This window comes from Lontra canadensis, unplaced genomic scaffold (genome assembly GCF_010015895.1).
Source record: "Lontra canadensis isolate GAN:19392208 unplaced genomic scaffold, GSC_riverotter_1.0 scaffold36, whole genome shotgun sequence".
NCBI lineage: Eukaryota > Metazoa > Chordata > Mammalia > Carnivora > Mustelidae > Lontra > Lontra canadensis.
In genome coordinates, this window is record NW_022631030.1 from 2,206,303 (window position 1) to 2,224,981 (window position 18,679).

Consider the following 18,679-nt stretch of genomic DNA (forward strand, 5'->3'; position numbering starts at 1 on the left):
CAAGTCCTAATCCACAGAACCCTCGAAAGTGGTACCTACGTGGTAAAGAGGGCTTCTGTAGATGTGACTGGGAGATGGGGAGATCATCCTGGATTATCCGGGCAGGTTCTATGTAATCACAAGGGTCCTTCTGAGAGGGTAGCAGGAGGATCAGGTTAGAAGTGGGAGACGTGACAATGGGAGCACAAGGCGGAGCCCTGTGAAGAAAGGACCAGAACCAAGGGGTACAGGGGCCTCCAGAAACTGAAACCAGCCAGGGATGGACTCTCCAGAGACTCCAGGTGGAACCGGTCCTACCAACAGCTTGATTTTACCCACAGAAGGCTCATTTCAGGGGCTCGCTTTGGCAGCACATACACTAACAGGGTTAGCACAACCCCTGCCCACGGATGACAGGCAAATTCGTAAAGCATTCGGTATTTTTTCACGATGGGCCCTAAGGGATGTACAGAAGTGCTCAATCATGACCTTGTGTACCTGCAACTAATATAACCTTGGACGTTAACTATACTGGGGTTAAAATAAAAAGTGCAATAATGTTTAAAAAAAGAAAAAGAAAGAAAAAAGACTCATTTCAAATTTCCAAACTCTAGAACTGTAAGATAATAAACTTGTATTGTTTCCAATACTACATTTGTGGTCATTTGTCACAGCGACAACAGGAAATTAACACAACATTTTATTATACTTTTAAGGACTGTGACGCTTAGACGTTATTACCATTAATTTAATTGAAGCTACGGTGAAAAATTACAAAAGAGGGTCTGAAATTGCCGGGTCTTTCCACATTACCCAATTGTGTGGGAACTGCTAGCATCTAGAGCGCTTTGGAGAATATAAAGCAGACAGAAGGACAAAGGAAAAATGTGGTTTTTATGGAAGATATAGAAAGCATCTAGTTCCCGTCTACTATGCACTGGGCAAACGCAGGACTCAGGGAGCTTACCACTAAGTGAAAGGACCACACAACAGTGCATCTGCCAGCTGAACTTAGATAAATAAAAAGTTTGGTGACATTGCAAGGATGTAAAAGGAGAGCCTGGAAAGAGTTATCTAGACTTATCTACACAAAACAGTCAGTAGAATCGCCACCTTGAAAGGGTACACGGAGGTACTCTGACCTGTAACGTAACATACATCTGAACCCTCAACTCCCACCCTTTTAAGGAGGGAAGTCCTTAGAACTGCTTTTAACCTTGACTTTCAAGGCGATTCTATTTTAGCTGTACTTCAATTTTCCATAGGAGACGCCCCTTCCCTTTTTACCTGTGAGACGGGGGACACAGAGAACAATACTGAGACTGTTGGAAAACAAAACTGGTTTCTTTTCATGTTTATACTTTCTGTCTAGCCTGCAGTCACTTTCTTCTATCAATAGGTGGTGAGCTTGTATTGGTTAGGCAAATGCTGATAGTTTATTGAAACTAAAGTAGGAACAGAGAGAGGCAGTGAAAAGTGTTTTTAGGCACCGTCAGAGGAGCAGACGAGTGAAATCCGAGGACACAAAGAGATCGACTGCCTTTAAACTGACGTGAGATCTGTTCTTCCTAAGTTATCATAAAAGTACAGTCTGTAGCACTATCGTAAATCAGCCTCCTCAAGTAAAGCTGGCAGGGTATACAAGCTTACAGTTGTTCTCTCCACTTTATTCTAGACTATTCCTTATTATTTAAAAGGGACTGTCAACCAAACTAAGAGAATTTTAAATATCACCCTTTCCCTTCTTCCTCCCCAGCCTAGTTCTATCCAATACTACATGAAAAAGAATGTAAATGTGTTTTGAAAGTTTATCAATTTTCAAGCCACACACACACACATACACACACACACACACATCTTTCATTTTCCAATACCTCTTTCTGGATACAAGGGAATAGACAATCCCTTGCTTAAGAACCTTGAAGGAAAAGGTCTTTTGTTCCCATTTCGCATCCTCAACACACTTCTCACCTGCTATCTTAATATTCAGGTTGGCATCCAGAAGCAAATTTTCAGCTTTTAGATCACGATGAACAATATTCCGACAGTGACAAAAATAGACGGCTGTCACAATCTGTTTAAACTTCCGACGGGCCTCCTTCTCTGCCATTCTGCCATGGGCCACCAGGTGGTCTGCGGTGAAGAAGAGCACAGTCAGTTCTCAGTTTGCACATGGCCATCACTTCAAAAGGTGGACTCCAGGAGGGATGCCATGGGGCCACCAGAGAACAGTTGGGGAAGTGAAACAAACAAACGGCAACACTTGGGGCCCTGGTCTGTATCTACAGAAACCCACCAGCAAGCAGCCCCCAGACTGTTTTCAGCACACATGAGAGAATGCGTAGGACTACCTATGCTCTACCAGAAGAGAAAAGAGTTCTGAGGGTTATGATTTTTTGGAGAACCATCACATTCAACACCTCCTCTCTCTTATCTCCATTGCAAGAGATTAAGAGATTACATACACACAGCAAACATATGCATGAAGATAAGAATCAGCAATATTTCCTGTGCTAAAGGGTGAGTCAAAAAGCAGAGTCACAATAATCAATCATTTTGGGAGAAGAGCAGACAAGTTAGTCATTGCTAAGGCAGAAAATGGCTTTATATAGGAGCCCATGTATGCTAATCTCCTGCTTTCTCAAAGTTTTGCAGATTAACATAAAATGTACTTATTTGGTGACTATACTCTGGAGTGCATAATAATATGCCAGATAAAATCCATCTGCATTTACACGTTTCTCAAATATTTCTTAAATTGTTATTAGTTTTTATAGACAATAACAGAAAACAAAGGCAAGTTTCTACCACTTTCAGTGAAATGATTTTATTGGCAACGTGGCTAACTAAACTACAGCAAAAGATTTTTCCATGTGATGAGCTTTGTAATACTATAAACCAAGCTATCTTCGATATTTAAAAATGAACTGATAGACCCAGAGCCAATCCCATTAATTACCAATTACCAATATCAATAAAATTAAGTATTTTTTCTAATAATGGCAGTAGGTTTATAGTGAACCAATGAATCCTAAACCCCAGTTCTTCGTCTAACTAATAACATATCAAGATCATAACAGCTGATGGGATTAAAAACACTGGCAATACAGCTAGCTCTACTTAAAAACTTCCTTTCCTTAAACGAACTCATCTAGGTGGGAAAAGAACACATTTGCCATCATAAGAATCCGGAGATAGTGGGAAAATTAAAAAAAAACAGACGATAAAAATACGTGTATTACTGTTTATCAAGAGTAGTCTCAATAATCTTTACCCAACTGTTCTGGCACCATGGAAATCACTGACAGGACCAGTCGGTTAGATCTCTTCTTCATCACGAAGAGAAAGTCTGGCCTAAGACACATGTACTATTAGTAACTACCAAGACTGAGGGCTTAGGACAAGAAATGGGGGTAGTGGGTGACGAAGGGGAGCCAAATGACAATCCACCTACATAGCAGATTTTCAAATAATTCAAACTACACTCTGACCACAAAGAGCATACAACTTTGGAGATCAAATCCTACAGCAATCTTAAGAACAATGTCTCATAGGATCACTGAAATTATTAAGAAAGGCCCAGAATTACTATAATTGTTTGTGTTATCAGGGGGTCCTACACCAGTTTCTTGAAGCATTTTCCTCAAAAACAATCCTTTATTATAGTTGAGGGGACCAATTTAGTAGGAAAAGAGAGAGAACAGGAAGTGTTCAGCTTAGAAGTCGTAAGGACTATAACACCACTTTCTCTAGGAGTTCAGAGGTGGTGACAAACGAGCACACGCCCTTCTGGTGAGATCTGTCAAATGAACTTTAAACAACACAAAGTCCCTAACTAGGGACAGTCACTTAATATAAGCTGTTAACTGGACATCCATCAAAGGTGCAATGCTAGGTTTTATTTTCAGATGCCATTCTCTCTAACAGTACCTGCACCTTTGACCCTCTATCCCTCTTAACCCAAGGCCTAATTATTCTAATAATATGTTTTAGCTGCTAAACTTCGTCTAATTAAAGGGCTTTGAAGAGATAGCTATTCTTGAGAAACATAAAAATAAACCCTTATGAAGGTTTACCATCAGAAGCTCATTTGGCCAAGCCACCCATTAATTAAAATGCCCAAGAGACATTCGTCTGGCAGTAAATACTAATTACCAGAACACATCAAAGAGCTTCTTAAATACAACAGAATGATTAATTTTGTGATTTCCAAAATAAGTGGTTTTCTTTTATTAAAAAAAAAAAAGCCTCTTTATATTTTCTAAGTACTTTGTTTTCCTAAAATGACTGGAAAGTTCTCAAACTTGCTACAGAGGCCAGGAGCTGGTGGAATGCAGCCTCGTCCTGTTTTATCTCCACAGTGACACGCTGGCTGTCCTTGGACAAATCATTTATACTGCCAATATCCCCACCTCTTGATCTGCTGAACAGAAATAAACCCTGTTACACACTGTGGCCAAAGAAAGGATAGCCTATTTGGGAATAAACTCGTACTATGATGAAGAGTTATCCTGTGTGATACAACTTTAACTTTCAAAGACATTTAAAAAGCTGTTTTTAAAAAGGCCCACTCAGTATTATACAGAGGATATTCAAGCGTTTGGCTAATAGATCTGAGGTTCGTCAGGATTCAGAGCGCCTGAAGGTAATTATTACATACACCCAGCGTTTCTGCTACATGGTTCTGGTTAAAAGGCATTTGTGATAGCAGCAGCCTGGGGAGAGGAACTGAAGCTGTACAGTATTTTCCCAAAGACGCCTACAGTATCCCTACAGTTATGAATACAAAGATACACAAGTCGCTTTTTTAAAGTGCTAGCTGCAAGCATCAGATCTTGTTTTTCTTAGTGACTGTGTTTGCTGCTCATGTTTTCTCCGCTTCGGGGGCATCGTGCCCCTGTCCCAAGACAGGGCTATCTTAGCGGCTCCACGTCGCTCAGAATGTTCAAACTCTGCCTTTATTTCTGCCTGTCTCAGGACGGCCGCCACCGCCACCCCACCTCCCATCCCTGGTCGTCTGCTTTCCGAGTAAACCTACGGGGGCTGGTGGGTGTGCCAGGAAGCCGGCGGCCTGCAGTGGTTTCCAGTCCCCCGCTCAAGCTGCCTTTCAGCTGCCCGCGGACAAATGGCTGCTTTATGTTCCTGTGTGCCCTACAGGCAGGCAGCAAAACTTCAGCGAGCTCAGATGCAACATTTAACTTCCAGCAAAGAAACCCAGAGCAGTCACCCAGCCTGGCCTTAACCCAAAGTCACAGCATTTGAATAAATCCTGGGATCATTTCAGAAGGCACATGGAACAAACAGGCTCCGGAACCACTCAAAAGTCAAAGTTTCTTTTTTTTTTTTAAGATTTTATTTATTTATTTGAGAGAGACAGTGTGAGAGAGACAGAGCATGAGAGGGGCGAGGGGCAGAGGGAGAAGCAGACTCCCCGCTGAGCAGGGAGCCCAATGTGGGACTCAATCCTGGGACTCTAGGATCATGACCTAAGCCAAAGGCAGTTGCTTAACCAATGGAGCCACCCAGGAGTCCAAGAGTCAAAGTCTCTTAAAATACATTCTGAATCTTGTTGGGATAAACATCAGTTTCAAGGAATACTAAAAAATGGTTCTGCCTTCTTCCAGGCAGCCCAGTGAGCTTGTTCTCCTGTATACCGCATAGAAGAATATACACACTATATATCCTATACACTGTATATACCCCACCCTCCACCCCAACTTCCCCCATGGCAGTCTGGCCCCCGCCACCACGCCCAGCCACTCAACAGTCTACACCCTCGATGCACCAACCCCACCACTAGACAGCCCCCTTCACGGATTCACTACTTAGCTACTTAGCTGCCCCTCTACCTCTGGGGCAAACTTCCAAGTTTTTCTCTATCACAGCTTCGCTCCAACCATTTCAGCCAAGACAAGGATGAGGGGACAGTCAAAGGAGAGAAAATGGGTCTCCTGTTTCAAGCTCTTAGCAAAAGGAAGGAGTCGAGGTTGTCTTTCTCCCTTTGTAATCACCATCCATCTCTTGGCACCGGACTTCTTTAATCTTTTTTATCGGCTCTTCCTCATGAAACAGGAAAAAGCCAGTGACACCCAGGGATGTATATTCCTCACGAGTAGAATTCTTAGAAGGGGAGGGAATGAATTCCAAAGTTTAAAAGTATCAGAGTGAGCACATGTATAAAATTTGCTTCAGAATTCCCGGCTTGTGATTTTGGCCTAATCCGACTCAGGAAGAAATATTTTGTGGTACATTTAGATTCTGACCTTTCAAAGAGCAAAAACACATATAAGGTGGTCTTAACTTCCCTCAGCCAGCTTCACTGGAGTGTCAGAGGCATGCCACTAATGGGATGGGGGGTGGGGAGCCAACCCTTCTTAAAATAAGTCACTCTTCCACTCTAAACAGACAGTGTCTCCATTTGTCTGCTAAGTCTACAACTCTAAGTGATCCAAAACACTAGCTGAAAATGAACATATCCTGACAGCAGATCACACAAGAGGGCAGAAACTTTTCATTTTTCATGATAAAGAAACAGCCCAGTCCAGAAATGGGGGAGTGGCCGTGGGCTAAGCTTAGGTGGCTACCTGAGAACACTTCTACCCATTCCAAGCTAATCACAGCTGGCAGCTCTGTGCTTTGCCACTCACGTCTATCATTTCTTCTCTCTACACCCATGGAAACGACTTCCTGTTTATCAAACAAATGCTTCTTTCCAAAAGAGCCAGGGCGAGGCCAAGAGAACTCAGCTGCCTGGGAGAGCAGGTTAACGAGAGAGAGTGCACTCACACGAGTGTCATACCGTCCCTTACCCGTACAGACCGGTGCACGCCCCAAGCTGCTCCGGATTGGAGGAAGGAGGTTTGCTACTTTGTTTTCCTTGCCAAGAACTCAACTGCCTCACACCAAACTTTTTGACATGTTGCTGCTTCTTATTGGTATCTTTTTTCTTCAGGCTTCCAAAACCCTTGTTGTCACCCCATTCTCTTTCCCCCACACCCACATCCAATCCATCAGCAGATTTTATTACCTCTACCTTCAAAATAAACTGGCCCTCACTCCATCTCCAACCCACCCTCAGGACAGCAACCTAGCCCAAAAGCCATTATCTCCCTCCTGAATCACTGTAATAGTTCGTCCTCCTGCTCCTAACTAGCACCCCTGATTTTGTTCTTGGCCCACTGCGACACACTCTCAAAACAACTGCCAAAGTAATAAACTTTTTAAAAAACTTTTTACTTTGAAACAATTACAGACTCACAGGAATTTGCAAAGAGAGTATGGACAGAGCCCATGTACCCTCTGCTCACTCTCCCCACAACGGTGAAATCTTACCTAATGCTAGAACATCAAAACCTAGAATGTGACACGGGTACCACGTGAGTACAGTCCTATGTCATTCTATCAAGTGTATGCTCATGGAGCGACCACAGTACTCGAGATATGGAATGACTTGTGAATTTCTCATTACTGAGTGTTCCCGCAGATCTAACAACAAAAAGCACACTCTCTTGCCCTCTGTCTATCCCAAGTAAACTAAGCATTTTCCTTCAAAGTCTTGAGAAAACACAATTTCTTTGTGAAACGCTTACAGTCACAAGATATGCCTTAGTTCTTTAAGTTTTAAACTAGAATTATTTCCATTGTTTCCTATGCCTCCTTACTACACGCAAAAGAATGTTCTCCATATAATCGATGCTCCATAATTACAGGTTAACTCAAGGACTATCAACCAGAGAAAAGACTATAAACTTTTATAAAAACATGTTTCTTTACTCTTCATTTTGCCACTAAGTTTATAAACTAAGCACTCTTTATGTTCAGTCTTTATAACAAAAGTGGGCTATTCTTCCGATACGAAGTCCTTTCAGATTAATGTATAAAAGAGGATTTGTTTTCTTATAGCTTCTTAAAAAAAATACTTCTAGACTAAGCATCAAGCCCAGGCAGCCTAGGGAACGGAATCCCATATATTCCAAAAGGCTTTCCAAGAATGTTGTTCAGACATTTCTTATGTAGTGCAAATGTTTCACACGCTACACCCATACCCATACACTAGCAAATGTGGGTTGGCTAAGTTTGCAATATAGATGTTATTCCCTCATTCCTAATATAATCTGCAGGCTCCAAATCAAGCTCATTCTTTGAAAACCATCTCAAAGGTCATTTATCTGAAGCTCTTCCTAACCTACTCACCCACCCTACAAGAAAATACTCCATAATTTGTGTCTAATGGCCTTTATTCTATATATTTCTATAATGTCAATTGTATTACAATTATTTAACATGTGTGTCTTCCCTTTTGAACTAGGCCTTCTTGGCCTGTGGATGGGTTTCTATCTGTGAATCCCTGTAAGGTGTAGGAAAATATGTACCATGTGCTTCTGTTTACAGGAAGGGAGAGAAAATATGAATGTGCATGTGTGTATATGTGTGTACATTTATTTATATTTTCTAAAAGAAATAATGTTAAGTGAATTTAAGTAATTTAGTGTCAAGTAAATTTTCTTGTAATTTGACAGTGAAAGAGAGAGAGAGAGCACATAAGTAGGAAGAGCAATAGGCAGAGGAAGAAGCAGGTTCCCCACTGAGCAGGGAGCCTGATGCAGGGCTCCATCGCAGGACCCTGGGATCATGACCTGAGCTGAAGGCAGACGTTTAACCGACTGAGCCACCAGCCATCCCTTAAATGAAAATTTTCTAAAAGTGATTACTTATAGGGGGATGAAAAAGGGAAGCTAGATTTTCCTGAATGTACCCTGTTTTATAGCTTTAACCTCGGAAATACGTAATATCTTAAATAACTCAAACAATTCACAACTGAATCAAACAGAAGAAATGGTAATTTCTAAAAATTGAAACCAAACTGAATAAAGATGAACCTAGCTGTGAGTTAAGCTATGACATAACCAATCAGAGAATACTTGTTTTAAGTGACACACACAGTATTTTATGTTAATGGGATATATCTTCAGGACAAAAAGAACCAGTCTCCTTAATATTGAGATTGCTTTGAATCAATTTTGCCCCCATTCTCTCATATCAAATACGTAATTGGGCTAAAGTCATTTGGAACCACAATTTTTAGCATAAGACAAGCAAGATCTAAATACATCATATTCAAGAAGTTAAAAATGCTGAAATCTTAAATTCAATTGGAATGTTAGTACAGACTCCCCTTTACTTTCCTCTATATATAAAAAATACATATTTCCTACCTCTGTCCCTGAAAAGGCCTCTAAGCAATGACAGTCCAGTAGCAGTAATAAGTATCCCGAGGGCACAGATTCTGGTCTCTATGTGCTATTTTCCACTTGAAAGAACCACAGCTCCTAGGAGACATGTTTGATTCCAGGTCGGAGACAAGAGATGTTCAGGGTAAGCCCGTGATATCTTACCTAAAAGCAAGGAAGCTATCAAAGACTACTGCGATCATGTCAAAAGGACACAGGAGCCAACTTAAAGAGGATCCCGCTGGCTAAGTGGAATAATTTGAACATCAAACGAGTAACAACTCAAGGGACTGAAAGACATGAAATGTATTAAAATTCCTAAATTCGTAATGATATTACCAATAAAATCAACGTTCTTTTGGTCACCACTGGAGACGGATAGGGTACCAATGCATAATTCTGAAATTTAGCACGAATGAAAAGAATCAAGCACTTATTTTGCCTTTATTATAGTTTCTAAATAGTTTATAAGCAACGTTCTTTACAAAAGAACTAGAGCTAACAAATACAGAAAAATGAGAGAACAGAAAATCACCCTTTTGCAACTTCTAATGAAATATCTGCCTAAGCAGCTAAATTAGAAGAGTGGCTAAAACATCAGGTCCAAGGTTGATGGGACACTTTGTAAGAACTTTATAAAACTGTATACATCACTGTATCCCTCACTACAAGTGGGGAAACCAGACATTACACAACTTCTGAGATGCTACAATAGGAAGACGCAGTATTCTTGCCCCCGTTACCCCTACACTGGCCTGTGTTTAACCAAACCACTTTACAAAACATAGTGAGCTAGGGGGATGTGCTGAGTGACACAAGGAGGACCCGAATCCATAACGTGGGAAATTTTACAGGATGATCTAGTTTCTTCAACAAATAGAAGGCATAGAAAGTAAGTGTGTGTTGGCAGGAGAGGGTCAGGCTTGTTACAAGTGATTAAAAATTGGAGACGCTTTCCAACTTAATGGATGTATGGACTTTGCTGCATCATGGTTTAAGCAAACTATAAAAAGATGTTATGACTGGGCGCCTATGTGGCTCAGTTGGTAAGTGTCTGCCTTTGGCTCAGGTCAGGATCCCAGGATCCTGGGATCGAGCCCTGCATCGGGATCCCTGCTCAGTGGGGACCCTACCTCTTCCTCTGCCTTGGTACCCGCCCCTTGCTTGTGCTTACTTGTTCTAGTGCTATGTGCTCTCTCTCTCAAAATAAATAAATAAACTCTTTAAAAAAATAAAAATAAAAAATAAAAAAGATGTTATGAGACAAATGAAGAAAAGTAAACATGCCATGCTTATTAGTAAAAAAAAAAATACTATTAATTTTGTTGGGTGTAAGAGTGGTATTGTAGGCTTTAGTTTTGATTATGAAAGAGTAACTGATGCTTGATTTACTCTCCCACTTTAACCACCTATAAAATTCAGACTGTTTGCAGACATTGGACAATAACCAGCAAAAGACTATGATTCTTCAGAGAAAGAAAGTAAAAGAGGTGAACCCCATATTCACCCCAAACCACAACCTAGGGAGACAGAGCCCAAGCAAACAGGAGGATAGGGTAGAGGAAAGAGGTCAGAATTAGGGGCTACTAAGGCAGCTAGAACTTGGGTGGCAGGAGGAGGAATACCAACAATTAGCACAGAAAATCCACTAAGGGGGCGCCTGGGTGACTCAGCTGGTTAGGCGACTACCTTCTGCTCGGGTCATGGTTCCAGAGTCCTGGGATCGAGTCCTGCATCCGGCTCCCAGTTCCATGGGATGTCTGCTTCTCCCTCTGACTTTCTCCCCTCTCATGCTCTCTCTCACTCTCTCTGTCTCAAATAAATAGACAGAATCTTAAAAAAAAAAAAAAAAAAAAAAAAGAAAGAAAGAAAGAAAAGAAAAAAGAAAAAGAAAAAAAGAAAATCCACTCAGGTCCTTGGCTAACTCCCCAAGTGCACATGTGCAAAGTAAGACTATGGAAGGTCTAATAGAAAAAACTGATGGGAGAATGAAAGCTAAAGAGAAATTTTTAGATGTTGCACAGCATTCAGGAGATGCTGGAGTTCAAATTCAGCTTATAAGGAGAGACCTAACGTAGGCACTCAGTTGAGACCCCAGAAGACAACACCCTAGGAATAAGAGCAAAACTCATAAAACCACCATAACAATGCCTACAGCCAACCCTCAACATGACCAAGTTAACCCATCTGTAATTTAACTTCCTGCCAGAACAGACTCAACACCACAGAAGATAACTAATCCAGAGTCTCTACAACATGTCACCCGTAATATATAGCAAGCAACAAAAAAATTACAAAACATGGGAAGAAGCAGGAAAAGTAACTAATAGTCAAGAGATTAAAGTCAGTAGGAGCAGAACCAAAGATGACTCTAATATTGGAGTTAGCAAGGAGTTCAAATGACTACAATTAATATGTTAAAGAAAACAAAGGAAAAGACATACAAAAAGGATGAAAAGATAGAATATGTCAAGCGAAAACCAGAATCTAAAATATATATAATCTAGGGCTCCCGGGTGGTGCAGTTGGCTAAGCGTCTAACTCTTGGTTTCGGCTCAGGTCACGATCTCAGGGTCCTGGGGCTGAGTCCTGTGTTGGGCTCCAGGCTCTGCATAGAATCTGCTTAAGACTCTTTTTTCCTGCTCCGCCTGCCTGCTCCCACAATCTCTTTCTCTAATAAATAAATCTTTAAAAAGAATATTTATATACATATGTAATCTTATATTCTAAAATAGCAGGACACCTGAAATTGAGAATTTATTAGATAGGTTTAACAGCTGACACAGAAAAAGACAGGATTAACAACCTTGAGATAGGTATTATGGTTAAGTTTCCTAAAGTTCTTATATATAAAAGAAAACATTAAATATTTATGAATGAAATTATAATGATTTCTTTAAAATACTTTTAACAAAGAAAAGTTGGGGGAAAGGATGAAACAAAAATAGCAAAATGTTGATAATTGTCAAAACTGGGTGACGAGCACAACAGAGTTCATTATACTGTTCTCTTCCCTCTTACATACATTTGAAAATGCTTGTATTAAAAAGCTTTAAAAATGGAATCTATCATTTGTACACCTATGTTCATAACAGCATATGTCCCATAGCCAAAAGGTGGAAACAACCCATGTATCCATCCCTGGATAAATGGATAAACGAAAAGTGGTACAAACACACAATGGAATATTACTCAGCCTTAAAGAGGAAAGAAACATACAACAGCATGGATGAACCTTTAGGACATCATGCAGAGTGCAACAAGCCAGTCACAGAAGGACAAATACTATATGATTCTACTTGTTGGAACTACCTAGGATGGTCAAGTTCATATGGACAGAACACAGAATGGGGATGCCAAGGGCCAGGAAATGGGTAAATGTAAAGTTAGTGTTTAACAGACACTGACTTTGAGTTTTGCAAGACGAAAAGAGTTCTGTGAATGGACGGTGATGATGGTAGCACAGTGACATGAACATAATTAATGCTGCTGAACTGCACGCTTAGAATGGTTACAATGGTATACTGTATGTTATGCATATTTCACCATAATGGCTTTAAAAATGGAATCAATCAAGGAAGACCGGATGACTCAGTTACCCAAGCATCCGACTCTTGATTTCGGCTCAGGACGTGGAGCCTGCCTGAGATTCTCTCTTCCTTTCTCTGTGTCCCTCCTCCCCCACTGTGCTCTCCCTCTCTAAAAAATAAATAAATAAAATCTCTCTCTCTTACACACACACACACACACACACACACACACACACACACACCCCAGACCAGAAAATATCTTCAGGACATCAAAGTTTGAAAGCACACCAAAATATAATGCACTAATTCCATATATGTGATTAAAAAGTCTCCTTATATAAAAAGTTAATTTCTAAATATTATGATTAAAATATTCTTAATTTTTCTAGTAGTTTCACTTTATCAGAGAAACTGCATTTTCCAAGGAAGGTCAGGAAAAAAACCAGTTCAAAAAACCCTCGGGAAAAAATATTAATAAAGGAGCCAGGCAAACATATTCCTTTGGGACTTGCATATATTAAATGCAGCAAAAATATTTTGCTAATTCTTGGGGGCACTTATTTTTGTATAATGGTAGAATGGGCCGGGTGATCACACAACCTGAATGGATGTTTACCAGTAAAGTAAGGTCATCAAACTACGTTTTGAGGCACGAAGCAAAGGTGGCTTCCTCATCCATCTGGGGCAGGTTGCAAACATAAATGCTAAAGTCATGGCTGATACTAACAAAACAAAACCCAAAAATGAAGAAGAATGAACGGAAAATTAATTGGGGAGGAGACAGAAGTTAAATGTCTTAACCCAGAGTGATTAAGTAAAGTTCAGAGAGATAGTTATTTGCTTCTGTCAGCAAAGCCTTAGAAAACTGCTAGTTTTTATAGCCAAAGGGAGTAAATAATTCGGTGGGTAAATAGTATTTTAGTTTTTAGTTGGAAAGATATATAGAAGGTCATAAGGATTAAATACTAAAAACAAGTTATAAACAAAACACAAACCCAGCTTGTAGCAGTGTGCTCAAATAAACAAATGTGATAGTGTTCTCAAACAAATAGAAGGTCCCAAGATAACACAGAAGAAACATATAACATCTGGTAGGCATGGTCACACACGTCAGTCTCTCCGATGCTCTGCCCAATTGGTCAGTCTCTGAGTGTCCTGCAGCATAAATAAATGGCTTTGTGAGAAGTTCTAGGTTCCATACATGTTGGCACCATTAGGAAGTGTTATTTTTAAGGTGCCAAGAATGTCCATAATAAATCATACACACTTCAACAAACTGCTTGTTAATAATTTATTATGAATGCCCCTGAGTTCTGCCTGGTATTCAGGAAACTTCTCTTGATAAAATACTGGATTTATGACTTCATGGTCTCAAATAGGAAGTTTGGGGATATATATCTAAAGAAATCATACTGTGGAAGCTTTAAATTATGAGTTTAGTGGTTTGCCAAACTAACCAGTTTCTCCATTCTGTTTGTAAAATTAAACACACCCACACTGTCACGGCTGTCCCTTTGTAATATAGTTCTGAATAGTATCCAATAATCGTTTCAACAAATCAAATCAATGAATAATAAATATTCATTCAATGACCATTTACTGGAGCCTATTAAACTTCTTAGAATGCATAATCTTCAATATCTTTCTCCGCAATCATCCAGAAAACGAAAAGATATTTTTCCCCCACATCAAAAACTCGTTAACTAAAATGTGTTACGAAATAACAAGAAAATTCCATTTTGACTTGATTATACTTCTCTGCAACACAATGAAATCATTTTTACTGAGTGCTTACTGTATGTTAGACACTGTGTGAAGCAATGAAGACGCAGATGCATAGAATTCAAATGCTACAATCTGCAATCTAGTGACATTCTTTTAGTCACTTAGTCTTTCATCCAGCTGATCAATAAATATTGACTGAGCAGGTATCCTCTGCAGGCACTATTCTAAGTACTAGAGATTTAGCAAGGCTCAAAATGTACAAAGTTTAATCTCATATATGGTCGTTGTTGTTAAGAACCAAGAAGGAGGGCGCCTGGGTGGCTCAGTGGGTTAAGCCGCTGCCTTCGGCTCAGGTCATGATCTCAGGGTCCTGGGATCGAGTCCCACATCGGGCTCTCTGCTCAGCAGGGAGCCTGCTTCCCTCTCTCTCTCTGGCTGCCTTCTCTGTCTACTTATGATCTCTGTCAAATAAATAAATAAAATCTTTAAAAAAAAAAAAAAAAGAACCAAGAAGGAAAATAAAGCAAGGAAGGAGATACAGAGCAGTGGGTCAGCAGAAAAAGTGAGATTTTAGATAGCATGGCTGGCAGAGACCTAGCTAATAAGGTAACATTTTATAAGAGAGCTGAAAGAAATGGGAGAGCAGTGTAGGTATCTGGGAAAAGAGTATTTCAGGAAGAAGGAATAGAATATATGAAGGACTTAACGTGAGAACACACCAGAAAGTTTAAGGAACAGAAAATAAAAGCTAATGTGAAAAAGGGCAGAGTTCTGGGAGCTGAGGTCAGAGAGGCAGCTGGAGACCAGATTATACAGAGTTTCACTGACCACATAAAGGAACATACATTTATTCTAAACGGATGGGAAAGACAACAGAAATGGCCGAGTGGTAAGATTTCACTTTCATTTTTTAAAGAATCACTCTCACTGCAATAGCAGAATCACGTCAGACTTAGGGACACTGGTTAAAGTCTACAACAGTAATCACAGCAGATGACTATGACCTAGACCAGGTTGGCACTAGTAGAAATGGTAACTGAATTCAGCCTGCAGTCTGAAGGTAGAGTTACCAAGATTTACTGATAGTTTTGGCACAAGATGTGAGCAAAGAAAAATTAAGTGTGAACCTAGAGACGTTTTTGATGTGAGCAACTGGATGAATTGAGTTGCCATTATTGAGATGCGGAAGACTGGTGAGAAAAGAAAGTAGGTAAATGGGGGGGGTCTGATAGAGTTTCTGGAGGTAAATCAATCTCAAAAGGGCCCCTCTATGGCACCTGGGTGGCTCAGTGGGTTAAGCCGCTGCCTTTGGCTCAGGTCCTGATCTCAGAGTCCTGGGATCGAGCCCCGCATCGGGCTCTCTGCTCAGTAGGGAGCCTGCTTCCTCCTCTCTCTCTGCCTGCCTCTCTGCCTGCTTGTGATCTCTCTGTCAAATAAATAAATAAAATCTTTAAAAAAAATTAAAAAAAAAAGGGCCCCTCTATGACTGCCCCTGCCCCCACCAAGAGGCTTGAGCTCTGAGCATTGTCCACACCTCATATCCTGCAACTCATCAGTGACAGTTCAGGTCGCCACCCACGCACTGATTCCTGATTTGGTTTCTGCTCTGACGTCTCTGCTTCTGTAGGGTGCACCTTGCCTGGATCATGGCTGATATATTCAGCTATACATCCCCTCAACCACCTCTCACCAAAATTACTAGGAGGAGGAACACTCAACAGAGGAAAAATTGAGAGACTGTCCCTCTGCCACAGAACTATTGGATATGGACATAAACAGTATGTAGGAAAGGGAATTCAGGGTAACAATTATCCAGGCAATGGCTAGGTTGGAGAAGACCATAGTGACAATAGAGAATCTCTAAGGGCGGAAGTGAGAGCTGATCTGGCAAAAGTTAAAAATGCTATCAATGAGATCCAATCTAATCTAAATACTCTAACAGTTGGGGTAACTGAGGCAGAAGACAGAATTAGTGATCTAGAAGACAAACTGATAGAAAAGAAGGATCAGGAGGAGGCCTGGAACAAACAGCTTAGAAACCATGAAAACGCAATTAGGGAAATAAATGACACCATGAAACGTTCCAACATCAGAATTATTGGGATGCCTGAGGGGGTGGAGAAAGAGAGAAAACTAAAAGATATAGTTGAACAAATTCTGGATGAAAATTTCCCCAATCTGGGGAATGGAACAAGTGTTCTTGTCCTAGAGGCACAAAGGACACCCCCTAAGATCAACAAATCTAGAAAGACCTTCAGACACTTGATTGTGAAACTCACGAATCATAATTTTAGACAAGAGCTTCTGAGGTCAGGTAGAGGGAAGAGATTCCTTACGAACAGAAGAAGGTCCATCAGAATAACATCAGACCCATCCACAGAAACCTGACAAGGCAGAAAGGGCTGGCAAGACATATTCAGGGCATTAAATGAGAAGAAAATGCAGCCAAGAATACTTTAACCAGCAAGGCTGACATTCAAAATGGATGGAGAGATAGAGTTTCCAAGACCAGCAAGGTTTAAAAGAGTATGTGACCACCAAGCTGGCACTACAAGAAATATTAAGGGGAGTTTTATTAAAGAAAAAGAACCCAAGAGTGACAAAGAACAGAAATTTATAGAGACAATCTATAGAAACAAGGACTTCACAGACAACACGATATCCATAAAAACATCTTTCAATAATCACTCTCAATGTGAATGGCCTAAATGCTCCAATAAAATGGCACAGGGTTGCAGACTGGATAAAATGACAGGACCCATCCATATGCTGTCTACAAAAGACTCATCTGGAACCTAAAGATACATCCAGATTGAAAGTGAAGGGATGGAGAAGCATCAACGGGTCTCAAAAGAAAGCTGGGGTGGCAATTCTCATTTCAGATAAATTAGATATTAAGCTGAAGACTGTAGTCAGAGATACAGAAGGACACTACATCATTCTTAAAGGGTCTATCCACCAAGAAGATCTAATAATTGTAAATATTTATGCCCCCAATATGGGAGCAGCCAAATACCTAAGCCAACTGGTAAAATAAAGAGTCCTATTGATATGAATACATCAATTATAGGGGATCTTAACACACCACTCTCAGTAATAGATCATCCAAGCAGAAAATCAATAGAGGAAACAATAGAGAAACACATTGGACCAGATGGGACCTCATAGATACATACAGAACATTCTACCCTAAAACAACAGAATATTCATTCTTCTCAAGCGCACATGGAACTTTCTCCAGAACAGACCACATACTGGGTCACAAATCAGGGCTCAACCCATACCAAAAGACTGAGATTATTCCCTGCATATTCTCAGATCACAATGCTTTGGAACTGGAACTCGACTACAAGAAAAAGGTTGGAAGGAATTCAAACACTTGGAAGCTAAAGACCATCCTGCTCAAGAATGTTTGGATCAACCAGGAAATCAAAGAAGAACTTAAACAATTCATGGAAACCAATGAGAATGAAGACACATTGGTCCAAACCTATGGGAAACAGCAAAGGTGGTCCTAAGGGGAAATACATAGTCATCCAAGCCTCATTCAAAAAAAATTGAAAAATCCCAAATACATCAGCTCTCTTTACACCTTATAGAACTGGAAAATCAACAGCATATTAAGCCAACCCCATGCACAAGAAGGGAAATAATCAAGAGCAGAGATCAATGAGTTAGAAACTAGAGATACAGTAGAACACATCAATGAAACTAGAGATACAGTAGAACACATCAATGAAACTAGAAGCTGGTTCTTTGAAAGAATCAGTAAGATCAATAAATCACTGGCCACACTAATTCAAAAGAAGAGAGAGAGGACCCAAATTAATAAACTTATGAATGAAAGAGGAGAGATTTTGACTAACACCAAGGAAATAGAAACAATCATCAGAAATTATTATCAACAGTTATATGCCAATAAGTTAAGCAACCTAGAAGAAATGGATGCATTCCTAGAAACCTATAAACTTCCAAGACTGAAACAGGAAGAAATTGACAACCTGAATAGACCAATATCTAGTAATGAGATTGAAACAGTGATCAAAAACCTCCCCAAAAACAAGAGCCCAGAACCTGATAGATTCCCTGGGGAATTCTACCAAACATTCAGACGAGATCGGGTGCGTTCAGGGTGGTATGGCCATAGACTCTACCAAACATTCAAAGAAGAAATAACACCTGTTCTGCTGAAGCTGTTTCAAAAAATAGAAACAG

General features: G+C 40.2%; 1 protein-coding gene across 8 annotated transcripts in view; it reads right to left on the reverse strand.

Annotated features, from left to right (window-relative positions):
- Positions 1–18,679, reverse strand: part of SIK3 (SIK family kinase 3) — a 251,897-nt gene that overhangs the window by 82,577 nt on the left and 150,641 nt on the right. For all 8 annotated transcript variants that reach the window (XM_032868560.1, XM_032868562.1, XM_032868561.1 and 5 more), the window contains exon 4: positions 1,951–2,112. In XM_032868560.1, coding sequence (XP_032724451.1) covers positions 1,951–2,112 — 162 coding nt within the window. The remainder of the gene's footprint in view (positions 1–1,950; positions 2,113–18,679) is intronic.